The sequence below is a fragment of the Alexandromys fortis genome, unplaced genomic scaffold (genome assembly GCF_014885135.2).
Source record: "Alexandromys fortis isolate MF-2015 unplaced genomic scaffold, M_Fortis_MF-2015_v1.1 scaffold_16, whole genome shotgun sequence".
In the NCBI taxonomy this organism is placed as follows: domain Eukaryota; kingdom Metazoa; phylum Chordata; class Mammalia; order Rodentia; family Cricetidae; genus Alexandromys; species Alexandromys fortis.
Window position 1 is genome coordinate 14457079 of NW_026067893.1, and position 25068 is coordinate 14482146.

The 25068-nt window shown below is 41.2% G+C and overlaps 1 protein-coding gene across 10 annotated transcripts in view; it reads right to left on the reverse strand.

Moving 5' to 3' along the window:
* Btrc (beta-transducin repeat containing E3 ubiquitin protein ligase) overlaps positions 1 to 21017 on the reverse strand; it is a 174831-nt gene extending 153814 nt beyond the window's left edge. For 4 of the 10 annotated variants that reach the window (XM_050147409.1, XM_050147355.1, XM_050147366.1 and 1 more), the window contains exon 1: positions 20824 to 21016. In XM_050147409.1, the coding sequence (XP_050003366.1) occupies positions 20824 to 20871 (48 nt within the window). In that variant the 5' untranslated portion in view covers positions 20872 to 21016. Of the gene's footprint in view, positions 1 to 20429; positions 20475 to 20823 lie in introns of those variants that run through there. The other 6 variants (XM_050147401.1, XM_050147394.1, XM_050147379.1 and 3 more) reach the window with 4 other exon arrangements.
* Positions 21018 to 25068: the final 4051 nt, after the last annotated feature.

The window sequence follows — 25068 nt, forward strand, 5'->3', positions numbered from 1 at the left end:
ACTTTATAATTTGCATTATAATCTAAACTAGCCCAGTCACAGGTATTTCAAAGAAAGCATGAACAAGACAGGTAGGACTTTTGCATCATCTGTTAGTTGCATCATTCAGCCAAAGAAGTTACCACTGACTGGTCCACTCAACACAGATGTCACTGTGTGAAGCTTTGATATTTTTCTTAAATACCTTTGAAAACAAGGATCAAAAAATATGAACTCTTATAAAAAGGGCTTTATTGTATTTTTATGGCTTATTACATACCTTGTAACAGTCATTTTGTTAAATGTGAATGTCAGTTTGATTTCTGGTCCCTTTTTTCCTGGCTATTTACAAGCTTTGAAAGAATCGTTCCTTAATTAAGTCTAAACATAGTTTTATATAAATGGATTCCTGGAAATAAAACGTTCAGACTTAGGAAATGATTGTTACAGAGACTGTAACAGGCCATAAAAAAAAGAACAAAAAAACAAAAAAAAAACAAATGCCACTTTAAACAAAGATTTCTCATTTTAATTAAAAAGATAATCATCAGAACATTCTTACACTTAACAAAACCATTTAAAGAAGCTTCTTTGAGGAAAAAAAATATGTGTCTTATTCGGGCTTCCATCGTATCATCTATAATATGTCTGGATCCATGTTTCAGTTGACGTGACAGAACTCTTATGTAATGAACCTACAGTTTAAAGACTGACAGAGAAGAGTCTATGGGCTAGAGATTTAGCTCGGTACTAGAGCACGTGCCCAATGAGCACAGCTCGGGGTTCTCACCCCAGTACCAAAGAAGAAAGGGAAACCTCAACTTGTCTATCATTCTTCCATCTCTAGCTTTTTAAAGATAAACACTGTCAAACGATTATGACAATTTTCTCCATGTGGTACAGTTAAGATATATTTAAGAATACCTAATACAGCCAGGTGTAGTGGTGCACGCCTTTAACCCCAACACTGGGGAAGCAAATGCAGGAGGAGCTCTGTGAGTTCAAGGCTAGCCCTGTCTATTTAGTAGAGTAGAGATCCTAAACTACCAGGCAAGCAGAAGCAGGAGGATCACCAGGCTAGTCTAGTTAGGCAAGTTTCATGCTAGCTATGGGTATACAGCAAGGCTCTTCTCTCTAAAACATACTTTTTAGATGATCATATAGAAAATAACAAGAATTAGACAGTGTGTTGATAAAGTTTGTGTCAGATAAAAAGATCGCATTTAGGAGCTGGAAAGATTGTTCAGCAGTTAGAAGCACTGGCTGCTCTTCCAGAGAACCTGGGTTCAATTCCCATCACGCACATGGTGCCTCATAACTGTGCCTCCAGTTCCAGGGAATCAGACAACCTCACACATGCAGACAAAACATCAATGCACATGAAATAGAAATAACTTTTTAAAAAGATCATATTTAGAAGACTTATCACACAAACAAAGGTGATTCACAAATATCTACATAAAAAGTTTCTACTCTATGGCATAAGAACAGATAGGAGGACCAATGGAACCAAATAGAAGACCCGGATATTAATCCACACATCTTCAAACACCTGATCTTTGATAAAGCAAAAAATATCAAATGGAAAAAAGAAAACATATTTAACAAGTGGTGCTGCCATAACTGGATATCAACATGTAGAGGAATGAAAATAGACCCCTATCTATCACCATGCACAAAACTCAAGTCCAAATGGATCAAAAACCTCAACATAAAGCCAGCCACATTGAACCTTATAGAAGAGAAAGTGGGAAGTACACTTGAACACATTGGCACAGGGAACTACTTCCTAAATATAATGCCAGCAGCATAGACACTGAGAGAAAAAAATTAATAAATGGGACCTCCTGAAACTGAAAAGCTTCTGTAAAGCAAAGGACATGGTCAACAAGACAAAACGACAGCCTACAGAATGGGAAAAGATCTTCACTAACCTCACATCAGACAGAGGTCTGATCTCCAAAATATACAAAGAACTCAAGAAATTGGACACCAAAAGATTACAAAATCCAATAAAAAAAATGGAGTACAGACCTAAACAGAGAACTCTTGACAGAGGAATCTAAAATGCCTGAAAGACACTTACGGAAATGTTCAACATCCTTAGTCATCAGAGACATACAAATCAAAACAACTCTGAGATTCCATTTTACACCTGTAAAAATGACCAAAATCAAAAACACTGATGACAGTTTATGCTGGAGAGGTTGTGGGGAAAAGGGAACACTTCTGCATTGCTGGTGGGAATGCAAGCTGGTACAACCCCTTTGGATGTCAGTGTGGCGCTGTCTCAGAAAATTAGGAAACAACCTTCCTCAAGACCCAGTAATACTACTTTTGGGTATATATCCAAAGGATGCTCAATTGTGCTACAAGGACATGTGTTCAACTATGTTCATAGCAGCTTTGTTTGTCATAGCCAGAACCTAGAAACAACCTAAATGCCCCTCGATCCAAGAATGGATAAGAAAAATGTGGTACATTTACACAATGGAGTACTAAACAGCAGAAAAAAATAACGATAGCTTAAATTTTGCAGGAAAATGGATGGAGCTGGAAAACATCATTGAGTGAGGTAACCCAGACACAGAAAGACAATTATCACATGTACTCACTCATAGGTGGTTTTTAAACATAAAGCCAAGAAAGCCAGGCTTCAAACCACAATCCCAGAGAACTTAGACAACAATACGGACACTAAGAGAGACTTACATAGATCTAATATACATGGAAAGTAGAAAGTAGAAAAAGAAAAGATCTCCTGAGTAAATTGGAGCATGGGGACCTTGAAGGAGGGCTGAAGGGGGAGGGGAGAGGCAGGGAGGGGAGCAGAGAAAAATGTAGAGCTCAATAAATATCAATAAAAAAAGTTTGTACTCTCAACTCCAATAAAAGTAAAAATCATCCATTGCAGTTCCTTTCTCCCCCTCCTTGCCCCACCTCCACGCCCATTGTTCATATTGTTGAGACACAATCTCACTTTGTAGCTCTGGATGGCCTAGAATTTGCTACATAGAGGCTTCTGTCTCCTGGGCACTGGGATTAAGTATGCATCATCACACCCTGTGCATTGTGGTTTTCTAAATCCCATGCCTGGAAATGACTGCAGGTTAAAGAGAAAGAGAGAGAGAAACGAAAAGAAAAGAAAAAGAAAAAAGCTCTTAAAGACTGAATTTGAAGAGGCAGGATTCTTTTCAACTGATTCATTTGACTTTTAAATTGTCTGTTTTTAACTCAAATCGTGCCAAATTTGTTACAGTTGGGCAACATTCTGAGAATAAAAAGGAGCTCATAATTAACTGTCATTATAATTAACTCCAATTTGAAAAAGATACACCAAATGTTCTACTTAAGTCACCTTTTCTAAATTACACAAAAACTAAGCCTGAATACCACCACCTGACAATCTATTTCTACAGCAATAAATTACCGAAAACTGCTTCCAAGTGGTTTATATTCTCCCATGCAAACAAGTTATAATGAGGCGGCTATTTCCTAACTGAGACTTGGTAGCAAAGAAAGGACTGGCATGAGGAACACCATCAAAACAGATTCAGTAACTGAAAACTCTGCAATCATTAAAAAAGGAAATTATGCTCCGGTCTCATAAAATGGGAGTAACATACCAATCATCAACAAGCATGCACTCAGACTGTACAAAGCATAATTCTTCCATATTCACTGATTAAACAAGCTTAACTTCAAGCTAATACCAACTAAATAAACACTAAACATTTAATTACCGATCACTTACTTTTGCTTTCTATCATGGGAAATGCGGTAGATGCCAAGCAAGTATATAACTCAAGAGAAAGGTTACCTTGACTTTCTGAAGTAGTTCCCAAAAATAAGCAAGTTTTTCAAGGTCGTGCACAGGAGATAAGTAGATATTGGCCATCTTGCTCAAGATCATTGTAAAATGGGAATGGGAATATATGCCTGATCTCAACACTCAACAATGAGGCAGGAGGACTGCTATGAGCTCAAAGTCAACCTGACCACCTATGGAAACTCTTAAAATAAATACTTATTGAGCCAGAAATACTCAAACTAAGCACAAAAGACACTACAAGAAAAAACTTAAGTGGATCAGTGTGGTGGTTTCTCAGGAAACTGGGAGTCAACCTACCTCAGGATCCCACAATTCCACTCTTGGGAATATACCCAAGAGATGCCCAATCATACTACAAAAACATTTGTTCAACTATGTTCATAGCAGCACTATTTGTAATAGCCAGAACCTGGAAACAACCTAGGTGCCCCTCAATAGAAGAATGGATAAAGGTGTGGCGCATATACACTTTAGTGGTAAAAAACAATGACATCTTGAATTTTGCATGGAAATAGAAAACACTTTACTGAGTGACATAACCCAGACCCAAAAAGAGGAATATGGTATGTACTCACTCATAAGTGGATTCTAGCCATAAACAAAAAACATTGAGCCTATAATTCATGATCCTAGAGAAGCTAAATAAGAAGGTGAACCCAAAGAAAAACATCTATTTACCCTCCTGGATATTGGAAGTAGACAAGATCGCTGGGCAAAAGTTGGGAGCATGGGGGTAGGGTGGATTGGGGGAAGGGGAGATGGGGAGAGAGAAGGGAGAAGGGGAGGATTGGGGAGAGCCTGGGGGAATGGGATGGTTGAGATGGAGGAAGGCTGGATATGGGAGCAGGGAAGAAGATATCTTAACTAAAGGGAGCCATTTTAGGGTTGGCAAGAGACTTGGCTCTAGAGGGGTTCCCAGGTGTCCAAGGGGATTTCCCCATCTAGGTCTTTGGGCAGCAGAGGAGAGGGTGCCTGAACTGGCCTTGTCCCATAGCCACACTGATGAATATCTTGCATGTCACCATAGAACCTTCATCTGGTGATGAATGGAGATAGAGACAGAGACCCACATTGGAGCACTGGATTGAGCTCCCAAGGCCCAGATGAAGAGTAGAAGGAGGGAGAACATAAGCAAGGAAGTCAGGACCACGAGGGGTGCGTCCACCCACGGAGACGGTGGGACTGATCTAAAAGGAGCTCACCAAGGCCAGCTGGACTGGGACTGAACGAGCATGTGATCAAACCGGACTCTCTGAATGTGGCTGACAATGAGGGCAGACTGAGAAGCCAATGATAATGACACTGGGTTTTGATTCTACTGCATGTACTGGCTTTTTGGGAGCTTAGTCTGTTTGGATGCACACCCTCCTAGACCTGGATGGAGAGGGTAGGGCCTTGTACTTCCCACAGGGCAAGGCACCCTGACTTCTCTTAGGACTGGAGAAGGAGAGAGAGGGGGAGTGGAGGAAGGGGGAGGGAAATGGGAGGAGGTGGAAATTTTAAGTGGTTCTTTCTCATCCTCGATATGTACCTCGATAATGGCTTTCTGTACTGAAGCTTCATATACAAGTCTCAAGTTTACCTTACACAACCTTGAAAGATCATGGACATTCAGTAACAAACTCTTTAAAAATATTTGCATGCCAGATGTGGTGACACACACCCGTAATCCCAACATCTGGGAAACTGAGATGGAGGACAGTGAGCAAGGCCAACCTGAGCTACTACCATGTCTCAAATAACAATAAGAAAATTACATAAAGTCTATAGGTACGGTGGTGCACACCTTTCTACTTTGAACCTAGCACTCCAAGCAAGGGCAGGGAAGTCTCTGTGAATTTTAAGTCAGCCTAGTCTACATAGGGAGTGCCAGGTCAGCCAAGGCTACAGAGACCTTGTCTCAAAAAATAAATATATAAATAAATAAAATTACTATTGCATGGATTATAAAACTCAACAGTGTTAAGATCTCTGTTCTAAACCCAGTGTGATCGTACATACCTATAACCTCAATATTTGGAAGGGAGAGGCAGGACAGACAGGAGTTCAATGTCATCCTCAGCTACTTATCAAGTTTGGCTACACTGCAAGTTTAAAGCCATCTTGAGCTACAGGAGATGCTATCTCAAAAATAAAAGAAACAAATAAATAGAAAAACAAATCTCAGTTCTGGGCAAGAGATGAAGCATATAAGGGTTGGGGCCTAAGGAAGCTGGAGCTGCTGGTGGGGAATAAGAGACCCAGAAGGAGACTGGGTTATGGCAGTTGTGGTCATGACAATAGGTAATTTTGGGGACTAAGAACTGTTTTCTCATCTTCTCAAAAAGTTATGTACTATCATACCTGGTTGAACTGGAATTTTTTGTTACAAAGCCCATTACTAGAATGAGCAGAATCTGAATAAGGTCTGAAGACCAAATCTGTATCTGTACTGCAACATGTTCATTTCCAGCTTCTTAAATGTGTATGATATATATCTGTGCATGTGTGTCCGTCTGTGTGTGTATGTATGAATGTATGTACATGTGTGTCATGGCTTCTGTGGGTTTCAGAGCACAATTCTGGATGCTAGTCCTCACCCTCCATCTTCCTCAAAACAGGGTCTCTTTTGTTGGGAACACCAGTGTCTTAGTTAGGGTTTCTACTGCTGTGAAAAGACACAATGACCATGGCAACTCTTATAAAGGAAAAACATTTAACTGGATGTCTTACAGTTTCAAAGGTTTAGTCCATTATCACCATGTTGGAGCAGGAACTGAGAGGCCTACAGCTTGACATTCAGGCAATAGGAAGTGGTCTGAGACACTGGGCATGACTTGAACATGTTATGAATACTGAAAGTCCTCCTCCACAAAGCCATACCTCCTAACAGTTATCACTACCTTTGGGAGTCATTTTCTTTCAAAGCACCATAACCAGGCTGGCAATTCCATCTCTACCTACCATCTCCCCTAAATAGGCATCCTGGGATTACACACATCCGTGCTATTGAATCTAGCTTTTATGTGTGTTCTGGAGACCCAAAGTCAGATAGTCAGGCTCATCTGGCTAACATTTTATCCACTGAGCTATCTCCCCAGCCTGATTTCCAAATTTTGATGTTCAGAGTTATACAGTGTTTTTGCTTGTATAAAATGCATATTACAGTATTTAGTGATCATAAGAAAACTATTTAGTCTTCATGTTTCAGGAAGAAATGACATGTATCTGAGACTGACTCAAAATGTTAATGGAGCTGGGCGGTGGTGATGCACGCCTTTAATCCCAGCACTCGGGAGGCAAAGGCAGGCAGAGCTCCGTGAGTTCGAGGCCAGCCTGGTCTACAAGAGCTAGTTCCAGGACAGGCACCAAAGCTACAGAGAAACCCTGTCTTGAAAAAAAATGTTAATGGAAGGTAGGTGCAGTGCTGTACACCTGTAATTCCAACTACTTAAAAGGCTAAGGTAGGAAGACAGTGAGTTCCAGGCCACCCTGGGCAACAAAGCACACATATGCACATGTGCACACAATCAAACACGTGCACACACATGCATACCAATTAAAGTATCTTCTGGTGCCCTTTCCTGGCCAAAGGATATATGTAGACAGAATACTGTATACATAATAAATAAATAAATAAATAAATAAATAAATAAATAAATAAACAAACAAACAAACAAATAAAGTATCTTCCGTTGGAAGACTGCATTAGCTTTCTATGGCACATACTTACAAATAACACAACTTAGTAGTTTACATCTGTAGGTAGACATCTGAAATGGGTTTGACCAGCCTGAAAGGAAGGCATTCCTGGAGCCATATCTAATTCCATCCTGGAGGCCTTCTCTTGCCAGTATTCCAGCTTCTAAATCTCATATTATCATCTTATAAGTCAACAAGAGCTGGTGGAATGTTCACAAAGCACCATCTTAACCTCGTCTGCCTCCCTCACACATTTTCTAATTCTTTTTTTAGACTAGTGTCTGTGCCTGTGCATGTTTTTGTGTGGGCAACTGTAGGCAGAGGAGCCAACAGGCAAGACCACGGAGTTGGTCCTAGTCATGGCCGCTTAGCATTTAAAAAAAAAAAGCGTTCCTAGTCAAAAAATTATTACAGATATGCAATAAAGACAAATACAGATGGAAAAGACCTCTAAATAGGTCACAGTGTTGGATAAATGTATGTGGGCCTGAGAGAGAGAAAAGAAAAAGATTGTAGACAGTTATAAAAAGAAATAAATAATTAAAAAAAACAAAGTCTTTGAAGAGACACAGTACAGTCAGTCATAGATTAAAGGAATAAAGAAAAATAAACCACGTAAAGATGTAATATAACAGAGAGTCTGTATTATTGTGTTTTCTTTGAATTTTTTGACTGTGAAGGAGGTAAGTACAGAGAGACATTTCATTGTACGGGTCGCTAAGCTAAACCAACATATATACTTTAAAGGTATCTTACTTTCAAAATTTGAGTCTAAGATTATGTTGCTTTGGAAAAGAGGTTCTACTTTTGTTTCCACAAAAGATGAGAAACTGTGGATTCCTTCCAGACTAATGTGGTTTGATGGACCAAGATCCCCTAAAAAGTCTTTGTGAACTCCAAAACTACTTTGCCCAACAAAAAGCAGGAAGTAGTATGGAGAGAACTATGTCAAAATTCCCAAATACTGTTTATAAATGCTTGTTTACATTTAAAGGGGGATATGGTATAGAGATGAACACTTTGCACTGGAATGTATTTTGGTCTATTGATACAAATTTAAGGTCAATTTTGTTATATGTATATTTCTGCTCCTGAGTAAGGTATTGTATTTGTGCAGCTCATTTAAAAATGTAATGCTAATTAAGAAATACAGGTTAATAGTCATCTTTAATACTCAAGGTTTAGTCATGTTAGCTACTTTTCTAGATGAACAGAGATATATTTCAGATGGATAGGTATTCTTCAAACCTTTCAAAGACTAACAGAATATGGCATTTAAAATGTTTTAAGAAGGCCTGGAGGGATGGCTCAGCCGTTAAAGGCTAGGCTCACAACCAAAAATATAAAATGTTTTAAGAATTTGGGAGTTTTCATGGAGGCATATCTGCTCCTGGAAGCACCAATATACTTGGATTATTAGAGGATGGTGGGCTCCTTATGGAGTTTGCTAGTCATTTGGGCAAGAAACTGCTCTTTCCTGGACTGCCTGATGTTATACTGTGTGACTGGACATGCAGGACCCACAGAAAAATGACTTCTGAACTTGCCTAAAGGCAAGACAGTCCTTCAGGGTTCCTGCTTCATTAAAGAGTCTGCCAGACATTCTGCAGAACACAGAAGAAAGTGACTAACAAACAGCCAATATAGGTGCAACTGTCTTTGAAATTTCCTGCTTTATGGAAAAGTCTGCCAGATACTATGGGCCTGTAGGCTGATGATGGGTGCCCCAATATTACAGAAGAATTTTGGGTAATGGTCCAGGCAGCAATATGTCTCTATCAATTTTAGAGTTTTGGAAGTTGCTTATAATGTACTTCCTATTTTCTAAGATAATATTATAGCCTTCTGGAGTCTTTGATGGAGTTGAAGAATAGATAGTTATAGTTTTCCTTAGTTATGATAAAAGATAAACTATATATAAATATTGTAACTATAATTCTTGCTAGATAACTGTTCTGTTGTATGTAATCTTGCTATGTTAAAGTTAAAACCTTCCTTTTCATTTAGACAAAAAAGGGGAAGTAATGTAGGATTCCCCTCTGTATGCTGTGAATATTTTTTATTACCACTGTTTAATAATGAAGCTATTTTCAGCCAATGGCTTAACAAAATAAAGCAAGGCAGAAATTCCAAGCAAAGAGAGAGATAGGAGAAAGTAGGCAGAGTCAACGAGAAGCCACTAGCCTCCAGAGGAGAAACACACCCACGCTGGTACCACTTGTGGTAAAATATAAAATAATAGAAATGGGCTAATTTAAGGTGTAAAAGCTAGATAGAAATACGCTTAAGCTATTGGCCAAACAGTACTGAAATTAATATAGTTTCTGTGTGATTATTTTGGGTCTGGGCGGCCAGGAATAAACAAGCAGACTCTGCCTACAGACATTCATGACCTGGTGCACATGTGGAGGTCAGAAGTTGTTCTACCCTTCCATCTTGCTAAGACAGGGTCTTTCGTGTCTGCCAAGCTCAGTACTCCCATCTCACCATTACAATGGGGCCACCACAACTAGGTTTTTAACATGGATTCCAGGGATGGGAGACTGAACTCAGGTATCCTACTTATATATAAAGTGCTTTTTACTCACTGAGGCTCCCTTGTACCTATCTGGGGACCCTTGTGAATGAATGAATCTAACCCAGAGAGTCTAGGACAAACCCCCTACCTAAAAGTCAAATGATTAGTAACCTAAATAAAATTTTAAACAGGAAGAAAAGAATTGGATATCTTTGCCTGCTTCAATGGGCAAAGATGGACATTAAGCTACCTAATTTAAAAATGTTTACACTTTTTTCTATTCTGTGGTTATATCCTTCATATTTGGGGAAATGACCATTAAAGCATTTTCTTTTTAAAAATAATAGAGCTAATGGTTGCCATTCTTTTACTTTTGGTTATTTATTTTGCTATGCAGGGACAGAACCTAGGGTAGCACTTAAGGCAAGTGTTCTACTGCAAAGCTGTAGTCTCCATTATTCATTCTTTTTACATATTAGTGTGTAGAAAGAAAAAAACTGCTGACCCTGTGAACTCTGTAGGTAATACAAAAATATGGTATTTTTTTATTGATCCCTCAAGTGAAAAATCTGAAAACAAAACATTCTGTTCTTTAAAAATACCAAAAATATGACAAAGGATTTGTATTTTTGCAAAACCAGAACAAATCAGTAAGACAAACACAAACAATCCAACAGGAAAAAAAAAGTTCAAGACTTAAACACTTCATTAAAGAAGCCTATAAAGTCAAGGAACCTGGAAAGGTACTTGTTTACATCAGTCGCCAAAGAAGGGCAAATTAAAACAGTACAACGCAGTATTCACCCACTAGACTAGCTACAATGAGCTGCACTGGCCAGGCAGTGGTGGAACACACCTTTAACCCCAGCACTCTATAAGGAGAAGCAAACAGTTGTCTATAGAGCAGAGCAAGCGTATTTCTGTGAGTTCAAGGCCAATCTGGTCTACAGAGTGAGTTCCAGGGCAGATCCCAAAGGTACATAGAGAAACCCTGTCTCAAAAAACAAAAACAAACAAAATTCAGCAAGATGATCCAATGGGTAAAGGTATTTGTGCCAAATCTAAGAAAAAGGGGAAGAGGGAGGGGATGAAGAAGAGTTTAAAAATCTAAATATCGAAGTTGAAGATGTAGCTCAGTGGTAGGGCACCTGTCTAATGCATATTAAGTGCAAAGGTTGAGTTACAGCACTAGAAAGAGGGACAGACTGAATGACTGAGAGAGAAAAAAGTAAAATTAAAAAAAAACTAAATAAAGATACCAGGGCTGGAGAGATGGCTTGATTTAAAAAAACCTTGCTACTCTTCCAGAGGACTCAAATTCAGTTCCTAGCACCCATGTCAGATGGCTCACAACTGTCTTAGCCTCCAGTTCCAGGTGATACCGCACCCTCTTCTGGTCTCCACAAGAACTGCAAATAAGTGGTGCAAATACACACAAAATGAATACCTCTTTTAAAATGCTGGGACTCTAATTATTTTTTTGTTCTGTTTTGTTTTGTTTTTTGTTTTTTGAGACAGGGTTTCGCTGTAGCTTTGGAACCTGTCCTGGAACTAGCTCTTGTACATCAGGCTGGCCTCGAACTCACAGAGACCCGCCTGCCTCTGCCTCCCAAGTGCTGGGGGAAAAATATATTAATGTCGATTACATGCAAATTATTCCTTCCTCCACTTTATTTACATCTTGATCATGTGCCTGGCTTTGGTCAATGATATTTAGCAGTTATTATACACAAGCAATGATTGAAAGACACTTGATCAACCAAGTTCACTGTCATTCTTATGAAAGAAAAGGGCTTTCTCTAGGAAGTCACTGCCTTTTCCTTCTGAATTCCAAGCATGTTAAAAAAAAAAAAAAGTTACCCAATGAAGCCCATCTAGATTAAATAACCCCTCAAAGCTCACAAGTTTATGATAACATCTATTGCATGCTCAACATACTTTATAGTTCTCTATTAAGTAGAAATAACTAGAACTGGGGATGTAGCAGTTTCTAGAGTGTTTGCCTAGGGCAACAGAACCCTGGGTTTGATCTCAGTACTCTGTAAAGGGTGCATGGTGGCACACACCTATGACTCCATCACTCAGAAGGGAGGCAGTGAAATCAAAACTGTAAGGACATCCTCAGCAGCAAGTCTAAAGCTATCCCGAGATACATGAGACTGTTTCGAAGAAAAATATATCATAGCATGTGCTAATACATGTCAACTGCAACATCTCAAATTCCCATGAATAATTCAAATGATCAGAAAACATACCTGTAAGTTCAGACAGTAACTATTCCACTAAGGTTACCACCTAACAAGAAAATAATGCAATGTGGGCTAGAAAGATGCCTCAGTGGTTAGGAGCATGTACTGTGCTCTTCTGAGGAAGGTTCTTGGAGGCACTCAGAGTGGTCTGTCGAAGGCTTTCCTATAATAATAAGGCCTCTAACAAAACTAGACTGTCTTGAACCCTTGATAATAGGATTTTTTTTACCTTGAAACAAAGAAGGTTGAGAAAAAGCACCAAAATATGTATACAGTGTGTGCCCAGGCAGACTTCTGATGGTTCTTTAATGTGGGATTCCACTCTGTATGTTATAAATATGCTTTACTACCATTGGTTATTGAAGAAGCTGTTTCAGCCCATGGCTTAGTAAAGACAGGCAGGAAATCTGAACAGAGATATAGAGAGAAAGTAGGCGGAGTCAGATGCCATGTAGCTGCCAAAGGAGAAAGGCACCAGCCACCTTACTGAAAGGCCACAGCTTCGTGGCAATACATCGATTAATAAAAATGGGTTAATTTAAGATGTAAGAGTTAGTTAAAAATATGCCTAAACTATTGGCTAAACACTGTTGTAATTAATATAATTTCTGTATTATATTTGCGTCTGGCTAGCCAAGAAAGGAGCAAGCAGTCTCTGCCTACAGTTCTTACGTAAGACCTAAAGTTTTTTATGAGATTGTCTAAAACAAAGGAGCACGTCAGCAGGACCTATGTGTGCTATGTCCATGACAGAATCAAGGGTTACCTTACTGAGAAGCAGAAAATTGCTGTGAAAGTATTGAAGACACAAGCAGAGTCAGAAAGGGAAATAAATATGAGGCTTTTTAAAGTAATATACATCAAGGTTCAATTGATGGGGGGTGGGGTACTGCTCTTATAGAGGACAAGGGTTTCGTTCCCAGACACTGGACAGCTCACAACTACCTGTAACTCCAGTCAGGCATGCCTGTTATCACCTCAGAATTCCAGTTCTGGGGTAGGACAGACGTAAGAGAACTGTTCGGACTTGGAATGACAATATAGATGAAAAATAGCAAGCTCTAAATTCTGAGAGACCCTGTTTAACAGGGAGAAGGTAAATAATCCCCCATCTGGCCTCTGTACATACGCGCATGCACGCATGTGCACACACACACACATACACACACACACACAGAAGTACACTATGGGAGTCTCTGAATTAGGCTGTCTGGGTTTGATCTCAGACTCCTTGTTATCAGAGTAACTTTGAACAAGTTATTGTATGAAAAATGACAGAAATAATAGTATTGAATCTGCCTCACTCGGTCATTGAGAGAATAAAGTAAAATAATAATACACTAAGGTGATAGTACCTTGGAGATCAACCATATTCTTAGTTCAACATTAATTCAATCTACCTAGGTTACTTTTGTTATCTGAGCCATGTTCTCTTTTGGGCTTTGTGAAATTAAAGGGAATATGCATCAGGCTCCTCTATTCAGAGATCTATCCAGAGATCCCCCTAAGTACAAGGTGGCCAGTAGAAAAAAACTGGCTGACACCTTTCTCATAGACTTTGGAGCCTCCATTGCCTGTTTTAGGATGCCAAAACTGACCTGTTAAGGATAAGGAAATGTTGTTTGGGTTCTGGGGACCAAACTCTAGTTTTTACATTGCTTTTCATTGTCTGAGTTATTATTAAATTGTTAAACTTCAGTAAACATTTTCTATTTTACCTTCAACAGATTCTCATATGTCAAAAGGACTTCTGTGCTAAATACAGTATCCCTAGAATAAGATTGGAAAGTATCTGGCTATAACAAAGACTATGGGGGAATTGTTGTAGTTGCTTTTACAGAGCTGGGCATCCACTCCAGAGCTCTCCACATGCTAAGCAAGTTATCTGCCTGGAGCTACATCCTGAACCACAAAGACATTTCTTTCCTAAAACTCCTATTTTTATTGGAGGTTTTATCTATATATGACCAAGATTTTGCATAATGTCCTGTCTCCCTTTTGATATGGGATTCCCCTCTGTATGTTATGAACACCATTGGTTAATAAAGAAATTATCTTGGACCTGCACAGGGAATAGAGGTAGGCAGGGAAAACTAAACTGAATGCTGGGAGGAAGGCAAAATCAGAGAGAAGCCACGTAGCCCCACCAGAGACAGACACCTGAACTTTAGCAGGTAAGCCACTACCATGTGGCAATACACAGATTAATGGAGATGGGTTAAATTAATATGTAAGGGCTAGCCGATAAGAAGCTAAAGCTAATAGACCAAGCAGTGATCTAATTAATATAGTTTCTGTGTGATTATTTAGGGGCTGAGCAGCCAGGAATGAAAGTGGCCTCCTTCAACAACCTTTAGCAGAAAAGACTCTTTTAACAAGTGGTCTCTTCTGAAAGTTCAATAATTAGGCAATAAAAAAAATTCCTAATAGCAAATAACATAACATCTTTCAAAATAACATCTTTCCTTTATATTTAATAACTCACTTCTTTCTAGTCACTGTCTTCAGACGCCAGGGGTTAAACTCAGGGCCTGACATGTTAAACAAGTGCTCCATGAAACACTTTTTTGTTTTTGAGACAAAATCTCTCTAAGTCACCCAAACTGGCCTTGAACTCACTCTGTAACCCAAACTGTCCTCAAATCTAAGATTCTCCTGCCTCAGCTTCCCAGCCTGAACCACCAAGTGCGGCTTAATTAGTTCACTTTCACTAATTTATTATAAACATCTTTTACAAACCCAAAGTGAGGAAATTGGCACAAAGAATTATCATTAAGCACCACATGTGATCACATGTAAGCCAGCATAAGAAAAGTGTAGGCAGGCCAAAAGACAATTCAAGGTCATTCTGACCTACAAAGACAGCTCAAAGCCTGGACTATACTAGAGTCTGTCAAAGAAATTTAAAAAATTGTTATAATTTTGTATCCTGATATTTATGTAAAAGGATGCAGAAAAGAAACTTTCTGAACACTAAATTGGAAAGGTAGGCGTGGTACCCACTGTTGAGAGCTCCGAGACACTGAAGCAGGATCACTTGAGGCCAAGAACTTGAGAGCATTCTGAACAACACATGGAGATCCTGTCTTAGTAAACAAATAAGTAACAGGAAAAGGATAAAGAGAAACTGACAAATAGAGTTGGTTTCAAATGTAGCCCATGCAACTTGCAATCAAACTCATTGATTTAAAGAAATCCATTGTAAAATTCTGGAGATTTGCTGGATGGTGGTGGCGAACACCTTTAATCCCAGCATTCAGGAGGCTGGTTGCTCTTCCAGAGGACAGAGGTTCAATTCACAGCACACACACCCACATAGTAGCTCACAACTGTCTAAGTTGTTCCAGGGGATCCAACACCCTCACACAGGCATACATGCAGGCAGTGCACCATGTACATAAAATAAAAATAAATTAATTTTTTAAAAAGGACAGAAAGCACCTGTCTCAAACAAAACAAAAAAACAAATACAATTTGTCTTTAAACACTTTAAAAATCTATGTTTCTGTGGTGATTTGACAGAAAATGGCCCCTATTGAGAAAGCGTGGCCTTATTGGAAGAAGTGTGTCACTGTGGGGGAAGGTCTCTTTTGCTCAAGTTTCCCTCTGTGTGACAGTCCATTGACTTCCTGTTGCCTCTAAGTCAAGATGTCAGGACTGTTGGCTCTAGCACCGAGTCTGCCTGCACACCATCACGCTCCCTGCCATGATGATAATGGACTGAACCTCTGAAACTGTAAGCAACCACCTCAATTAAATGTTTCCTTGATGAGAGTTGCCATGGTCATGGTGTCTCTTTACAGCAATGACAACCCTAAGACAGTTTCCCAAGTAAGTAAAGAAAGGCTAAGGCTAAGAAGGCAGCTCAGTGGGGACAGTGGTTGCTGTAAGCCTGAAGACTGGATATGGTGGTTCAAGCTTGGAATCCCAGCACTGGAGAGATGGTAACAAAACATTCCATGGTACCACCCCCCCACAGCCACTCATCCTCACTACTAGGCTAGGTGAACCCCATACTCCAGAGAGAGATTCTTGGTTCAAAAAACAAGATGGACGGTTCCTGAGGAATGACACCTGGGGCTGACCTCGGGCACACACAGGAAACGAGACTACTAAAGCACACCTAGTATCATTCCTACTGCATTAGCTTTGAAGCAACTGATGCAGGAGAGACTCCTAATTTCTTGAGAAGTCCATTTCAAATAAAGACACCTCCCAAGCATTCTGTATTATTGCCCACAAACTCAACTGATATCCGTTTGTACATGTAGCCCGAACACCCAACTAGAGTAGCATTTATGGCAGCAGATGGCAAAAGATAGCCCCCAGGAATTCTTTTCGTCCTGTTCACTAAAGCTAGTCTTCACTACAATAGGTAGAAGTTACTCTCTATCCCCACCAGCTGATTTTAGATTAGTCTTGACTGGACTCAACCATAACTACACAATTAGGCTTTCTCTTTACGTTTTCCTATCTTGAACTTCAAATCTAGCACAAAAGGACTTCCTATTTTCTGCACTACTCTTCCTTGGAGCACAAGTCACTATACTCAAAGGTTTGCACAGGGAAAAGCAGGCTTTGGACCCTATCTGAACTCAAAGTCTGGCCTCAACCTCATCATCTTCCTGTCTCTGCCTTCTACATGTAAGGAGTATAGGATTGTGTCATATTAGCAATGTTCGCCTCTTTATGATATTTTGCTTATTGGATCATTATTTGGAACAAAATGTCTTAAAATTATTTTTCCCCACTTGATCTTGGGACTGCTGGAAAAGAATACATTTATCCTATTTCTGGAACAAAACCAATTTATCCCTTAGTATATCTTTCTATTCCCCCATACAGTCCTAAATAGCCATGTGCTCTAGCTCCTCTCCATCCTTCTCATTTTGCAGCTCAGGCTCTCTTCCAGTCCTTATCTCTTCTGGGGTTCTATACTTTTATTGGCTGAAGAAAGGCCCTTAGGACTTGCTAAAGCTGAGAGACATCAGCACACAGACTGTTTAATGCAAACTACTGCTTTCTTCTTACTTATCTGCTTTCACAAGTTAATCAACTTACACTACTTTTCATAAGTACTGTAGGACAAGTTTTAAGTCTAAAACATGTAGGAATAGTCTACTTGAAATTAGTAGTAGCATTAATAACAATTTATTGTAAGCAGAGTGCTACATTAATGTGATATTAAGTAAATTCATGACAATATTCGATTCCATGTTGACATTCTCAACAAATTTAACATTAAATTTTTTCAACTGAATTGGATGTGGTGGTACACACCTTTAATTCCTGCACTCAGGAGGCAGAGGCAGGCAGTTCTCTGTGAGTTCAAGACCAGCCTGGTCTCCATAGAAAGTTCCAGGACAGCCAAAGCTACAGAGAGACCTTGTCAAAAAAAAAAAAAAACAAAAAAAAACTGTACCAAAGTTATTAACAACTGAGGAAACACACCAAAAATTTCACTGAAAGAATTGACTAGCCGGGCGGTGGTGGTGCATGCCTTTAATCCCAGCACTCGGGAGGCAGAGGCAGGCGGATCTCTCTGAGTTCGAGACCAGCCTGGTCTACAAGAGCTAGTTCCAGGACAGGCTCCAAAACCACAGAGAAACCCTGTCTCGGAAAAAAGAAAAAAAAATTGACTAAACGAATAACCCTTCCACTTTGCACTATGCATTAACTATTTGATACAATCAAATACAATGCCTTCTTTATCTTAAAATTGAGTCTGAACAGGTAGAGGTGTTATAGTAGGGTAATGCCACCAAGGGAAAGTAGAGACTTACTTGGATTCATAATAGGGCTGTGGCTGAGCCAAACGAGGATAGTAAATCTCTGTGCTCTGCTTCTCTTATTGGGATGTCACTCTTAGCAACTCTCTTCAAGTTGCTTCAAAAAGCAGTCACAATAGCAAGGTCAAAAAGTAACTAAAAATTAAAGAAAAATTGGCTTCTCTAGTGACTGGCTCCACACTCAATAATGTGTGGTACCCTCGAAGCTACGAGCTATTACTGAGCCATCTCCAAGTGCTCTTAATCCGGAGGCCATTCTCAACACCTAACTCACTGGCACAAAGCACAGCTGAAGGAGTTCCGAACCTTCCTAGGCTGAGACTTACAGGAGCGAAAAGGGGTGATCTCATAATGCCCCTTTATTCCATACACTGTTCCATAAATCTGACTATCAAGATGGTACTGGAAGTCAACCCTCTGACGTGGAAAACCACACTGAGCACTTTCTGAATCCATGTTGAACTGACTGAAGAAATAAAAGCAACTTTGACTTCCATTCACTGTCCCCAAATTTCAAGGTCTCTTTGCTGATAGTAGTCCAGACTGCCTTAACTTGCTAGTCTCGAATTCCAGATCCTTCTGCCTCAGTCTCTCAAATGCTAGGATTCTAGACATGCACCACCACACTCAGCTTGTTTGTTTATGGTCTTTCGAAACAGGGTCTAATTCTATAGCCCAAGCTGGCCTTAAACTCATGGTAACACTCCTGCCTCAGTTTCTTCTTTTTTTTTTTTTTTTTGTTTGTTTTGTATTTGTATTTTTGAGACAGGGACTCACTATGTAACTCTGGCTGTCCTGGAACTCAGTCTGCAGGTCAGGCAGGCCTTAAACTGAGATCCACCTGCCTCTGCCTCCCAAATGATGGGATTAAAGACATGGGCCACCTCGACCGACTTGCCTCAGCTTCTTAATGCTGAATTATAAAGTGTAAGCCACCATGACAGGCTGAAGAGGGTCTCTTAATATTTTAGAATGTCAACACAAGCCAGAACTGCAAGAAATACCTTTAGGCTCAATAGAATTCTGTTAATGACAAACTTTAGTTAGATGTTTTTGAAGGTATTAATACAAAAACTTTTTAATGTATTTATTCATTTATTAAGTGTGCAGATGTTTTGTCTACATGAATGTCTGTGCGCCACTTGTGAGCCTTCAGCTTAAGGAGGCCAGGAGGGTGGCGGGTCCCCTGGGACTGGAGTTACAAACCACTGGGAGCCACCACGTGGGTGTAGGGACTCGAGCCTTCATCCTCCAGGAGAGCAGCAATGCTGAGCCATTGCTCCAGCCCCCAAAATAAAAACTTAAATTTGACCAGCTTCTATAAATATGAGTGGGGCAATTTAAAACCTAATTTTAAACTGAGTCGGTGTCTATATTTATCTAATTTGTTATGGCATTTTAGGCAAAGATGAAAAACAACTATTCAATAAAAGAATGCTATTTGGAATGATGAGTTACAATTACTTCTGAAAAACAAAGACATAATTGCAAATAATACCAAAGTCCCTAGGACCACCTGTTAAGCTAAAAAAAAAAAAATCTATGCATCCCATCGTCTTTAGATGTAACCAGAGGCTGGTTTACACCTAGGATATCCAAGAAGCATCAGATTAAAAGCATCAAATATCAACCTAACCCAGGTTGCTAAACACAAGCACAGCAAAGGAAAAGCCCCATACAAAGTTAAAGAAACGGGGTCTAGAGGTCTAAACATACCCTCAAAATGCAATGCCTACACTCTGCTTAAACCTCTAGCTCAGGGCAACCACTAACCCTGGCGTATTTTCTACTTCTTTCCTCATCCTCTCTAGAATTTCTAACAGCTCTTAGCATTCCCCCAAGGCCTTTCCTCTCCCAGAAAGTGCAGAAAGTGAAACAGCACCTGGCCTCCACATTTTACTGCCTTACCACTTAAAGCCTAAGTTTTGTTTTGCCTTCTCTCCTATTGGTTATTAAATTTGTCCCCATTTGCTTGTGCCTACATTTCTTATAATCTTGCCTCCCCTGCAAAGCAAAGCATGTATCTATCTCCTTTTTGATATTTGTAATTCTGGCTCACAGTCAACAGTGCCTTTCTCTCCCAGGGACTGTTACCATAGCTCTAGGTCTGAGTCCTTATCTTCTACACAAGGCCTGTTCTCTTCCAGAGTTTGACAACATTAGTTTGGCCAACTGGGATTCCGCCCTTAGCCAAAAAGCTATCCTCCCAGCTCTTCTACAAAACTACTTGCCTCCCCCAGCCTGGGCTTTTCCCCCTTCACCGTTAAACCCATCAGTACCCAGCCCTGCCCAGTTTTCCCCTGCCCCCAGTGTGTCTTGCCTTTATCCTGAGCTCCCCACTATTCCCCACTCCTGAATGCACCTCCTCTCCCAGGCCTTACCCGGAACCCTGACACCGGGAAGGCCCCTGCCAGCGTCCTCAGGCGTCTCTCCACCCTGGTTCCTCCGCTCTTCAGTAACTGTCCCCACGCCCCTTTCCCTCCAGGGCCCCGCGCGCCGCCAGGAGCCCCCACCTCGAATGCGCTCCCACTGTCACTTGGCCTCTCTTCCACAAGATGGCGGAGCTGCTGCCCCCACCCCAGGGTCCCCTCTGCACCCTCCTGCCCCCTCCCCCGAGCTCCAGTCCAGTCCCTCCCTCCGCCTCTCCACCACCGGCCTTGGCCCCAGGTCCCACTGCCCCCTCCCGCGGTGAGCGGGCGACCCAGGCCTGAGCTCGGAGATGCGCCAACGCCAGCCACCTCCTCCACCATTCCCCAGCCCGCACCATCTCCTCACCATAAACTTGAGCGCTTTCTCCTGCAGCACCGCCTCTGCCGGGTCCATAATCGCCCGGGCTACTGGGTCTCCTCTCCGCCGGGGCCGCCCCTTTCGTGCCAGGCCGCAGCCAACGCAGCGCCCCGATCCCGCCTCCTCTTCCTTCCCCCGCCCTCTCTCACCTCTTGGCACGGGCGGGAGGGGGGGTCGGGGGTGCTGAGGGGGACGCGTGGCACAGCGCGTGCGCGCTTCGCTTCTTCACGGGACTTGTAGTTCTGGAGGCTCGTGCGTTGCAAGGCGAGAACACGCGGCGAACAGCAACTCCCGCGGGTCCCTGCGTAGAGTCACGACTGTGTGCAAGCCAAATCTGGAGCCCTCGAGAGCCAGGAGGGGAAGTCGGCTGACGGGATTTGTAGTTTCCAGCCTTTAAGAGTGGGAAGCCAGGGTGTCACCGTGGTAACCGAACGACGCCAGTGGCTGCTTGCCTAGCATTTGATAGCAAGATGGCGACTAGTGCTTCATCTGTATTCCAAACACGAGGAAAACTGAGAGAACTCGGGGTCCTTGGGCCTCCCTAATTGATTTGGAGAACTGGACCCTCCTAAATTTTATATACATCGGGTTTCAGCAGAAAGTCTAAAATCTAGGGACTCTGAGCCCAGTGTGCATGTGGAAGTAGCCTAGACACCAATGCAAGATTTCAAAGTCTTACTAAACTATTGCCTCTCATTTCTGAAGAGTCTTTTCTCCCCTAGAGCAAGTCAGAGGCAGATAGAACTCAGTCCAGGAAATTCTTGAGTTCAGCGCTCAGAAAATATGGGCTGTCTTTGCTAACCCTGAAATCTAAATCCTGTATTGAGTCAATGAAATACACTGACCACATCAAGCAAATGCAACCTATAGCTTCTTTGGCCTTGAAAATGACAAAATGAGCTAGGGAGACGTCTCAACGAGTAAGAATGTTTGTCATTCAAAGATCAAATCCCAGCACCCACATAAAAGCTGGGCATGGGGGCTCAGTGGTTAAGCATACTTGCTACCTTTTTTCTTTCTTTTTTTTCTCTGTGTAACTTTGGAGCCTCTCCTGGAACTCATTCTGTTGACTAGGCTGGCCTTGAACTCACAGAGATCTGCCTGCTTCTTCACCCTGAGTGCAGGGATTAAAGGTGTGGACCACCACCACCTGGCTATTCTGGCAGAGAATCTGGATTCAGTTCTCAGCACTCACATGATTCACAACCACTGAAAACTTCAGTTCCCTCCTACCCTTTAAGAAAGAAAATGACAAATGGGCTTATTTTGGAAATTGAGTGTACCTCTGAAGGAAAAAAGAGAATCATTAGGCTGGCCTAACAGCCAGATTCTGATAAAACTGTACAAAATATCTGAATTTTTTAAATAAGCAAATAAGGAAAATACCTTTTTGCTTAAGCAGTGAGCTCACCAACCCAGTCCTCCTGAAGAGGCAAGGGGATCGATGCAGTTTGAGGACTGTTCTACATAGTAACTTGTAGGACAGGCAAAGCTAGACCTCTGTCAAACAAACAGAGAAAGATATACACTGTTTTCCTGCAAAGGACCTTCTAGGACCTCTTTCTCACACACTAAGTGAGTATTCTGTCACTCGGCTACGTCTCCAACCCCTCTGTTGTAAACTATTTTATGTTTTCGTTCAACAAATAGTAAGCATACTACTGTGCAGATATCAACATGAAGAAGAAGAGAAAGGTGATGGTGAGGATTCAGGTCAGACATGGTGGCACTTGTCTCTAATCCCAGCACTTGGGAGGCAGAGGCAAGAGAATCTCTGTGAGTTCGAGGCCAGCCTGTTTGACATATTGAGTCCCAGGATAGCCAGAGCTACATAACAGACTCTGTCTCAAGTAAACAAATGGATAAATAAAATGTCCCTGTTTAGCTAGGCATAGTGGTGAATGCCTCTGAACCCAGCACCAAAGAGGCAGATGTAAGCAGACTTCTGAGTTCCAACACAGCCAGAGCTACATAAAGAGACCCTGCCCCCCAACAAAAAATGTTGAGTTATAACAAAGAATGAGAACACATACTATGGAAATGCTATTAAGAAATTTACTATTTTGAATACTAAGTTTTAAATTAATTTTAAAAAGAAAAAATAGTAAAGGCTCATCAGTACTAGAGTAAACCTAGCCTCTTCCCTTACAGCTCGAGGCTTTTCCGTTTCTCATATGCTGACGCTTGTCCTAATGGTCTGTGTGCCTACAGAATTCAACATAATAGCTAACAAATAAGAGGCATGCTGCTAATAAAAAGTTACTCTTGGATTTTAAAAAATTAACATTAAAAATTTTTAATTATTACAGAAGTGCAAAATGAGGCCAGGCATGGTGGCTCTTGCCCTTAATTCCAGCACTCAGGAGACAAAGGTGGGTGGATTTCTGTGAGTTTGAGGCCAACCTGGTCTACAAAGTGAGTTCTAAGACAGCCAGAACTACCCAGAAAAAAAAAATCCTTTTTCAAAAAACAAAAACAAAAGAAGAAGAGTTGGAAAATGGAGAATTAGAACTTGTTTGTTAAGAAAATTCCCAAAGGGGCTGGAGTGATGGTACAATGGGTTAGAGGTTAAGAACGCTTACTATTCTTCCAGAGGATATGAGTTCAGTTCCCAGCGCCAGTCAAAGGGCTTACAATTGCCTGTAACTCCAGCTCCAGGGGATCTGACACCCTCTTCTGGCCTCTGTGGGGAGGCAGTACTCATGTGTATATGCCCACAGTCAGATGCATTTTTTTTTATTTAATAAATTAAAATTTTTCTGGAAGGTTTCAAGGTGCTCAGGGAGTAGCCCCTTGAAGTTCCGAAGAACCCATGACGGTCTGAGGGAATAGAGTGAGGAGTGGAGAGGCTTGGGGTCTTGCTTTGTTTTGTACCCACTGTGCCTCACCGGGAGCAGACCTTCAGCTACCAGCACCATCTTCTTTAAACATCATAGGCGGGAGCAGAGGCCTAAAGAGGAAAGTCAAGAGAGAAGAACATGTAGGAACAACACAACCACCAACCTGGGTTATTGTTTGGTTGGCTGACTGCTTTTTTTCTTTTGCTTTGTTTTGCTTACCTTTGTGTGTGTGTGTGTGTGTGTGTGTGTGTGTGTGTGTGTGTGTGTGTGTGGGTGGGTGCACATGGCCATACTTGTAGAGATCAGGAGACTGCTTGCAGAAGTTGCAGCCGGATCTCTATGAGTTCGAGGGCAAGATGATCTACCTAGAGAGTTCCAGGACAGCCAGAGCTATATAATGAGACCTTGTCTCAAGAAAACTAACAACAATTAGTTCTCTTCTTCCACAGTGTGAGTTCCGGGGACCAAAGTTAGATAATCAGGCCTGGTGGCAAATGCCTTTATCCATTGAGTCATCTCTCTAGGCCAACTTAGTTTCGACAGACAGCAAAAATACATAACCCTATAGGTTTAACTAAGACCATTCAGTCCACAGTGGTGATGCAGAGTTCACGATCGGCCTGATCTAAAGAGCTGAGTTCCAGGCCCACCAAGGCTACTGAATGAGAATCTGTCTTTTAAAAAGTAGTAACATGTAGGTGGAGACTGCTCACTTATTTCCCAGTCACCCAGACCCGAATAATATTACAGAAACTATATTAATTACAACACTGTTTGACCAATAGCTTAAGCATATTTTTAGCTAACTCATATTTTAAATTAACCCATTCCTATTATTCTGTGTATCGCAACGAGGCTGTGGCCTACAAGTAAGGTTCTGGCTGACATCTGGCTTTTCCCTGACTCCACCTACTTTCTCTCTTTATCTCTGTTCAGATTTCCTACCTGACTTTACTCTACTAAGCCATTGGCTGAAACAGCTTCTTTATTAACCAATGTTAGTAAAACATATTCATAGCATAGAGAGGGGAATCCCACATCAGTAACATTGCCGGGCAGTGGTGGTGCACATCTTTAATCACAGCACTGAGGAGCCAAAGACAGCCAGATCTCTGAGTTCGAACTCAGAGTGAGTTCCAGGATAGCCAGGACTAAACAGAGAAACCCTGCCTTGAAAAATAAAAACAAAAGTAGTAGCAGCAGCAGCAGTTGCTGCTACCATCACCTTATTAGATTTTACACCAGGCACTAGAAATTTTACATTGACAATTTCTGATCAACCAGGCATTGTGACACACGCCTACAGCTCTCTCTATTCAGGCAGAGGTAAGGGTTGGTAAAAGAAAGAGATTTTTTTTTCATTTAGAGCTCCTCTTGCTAAAGTACTCATGTC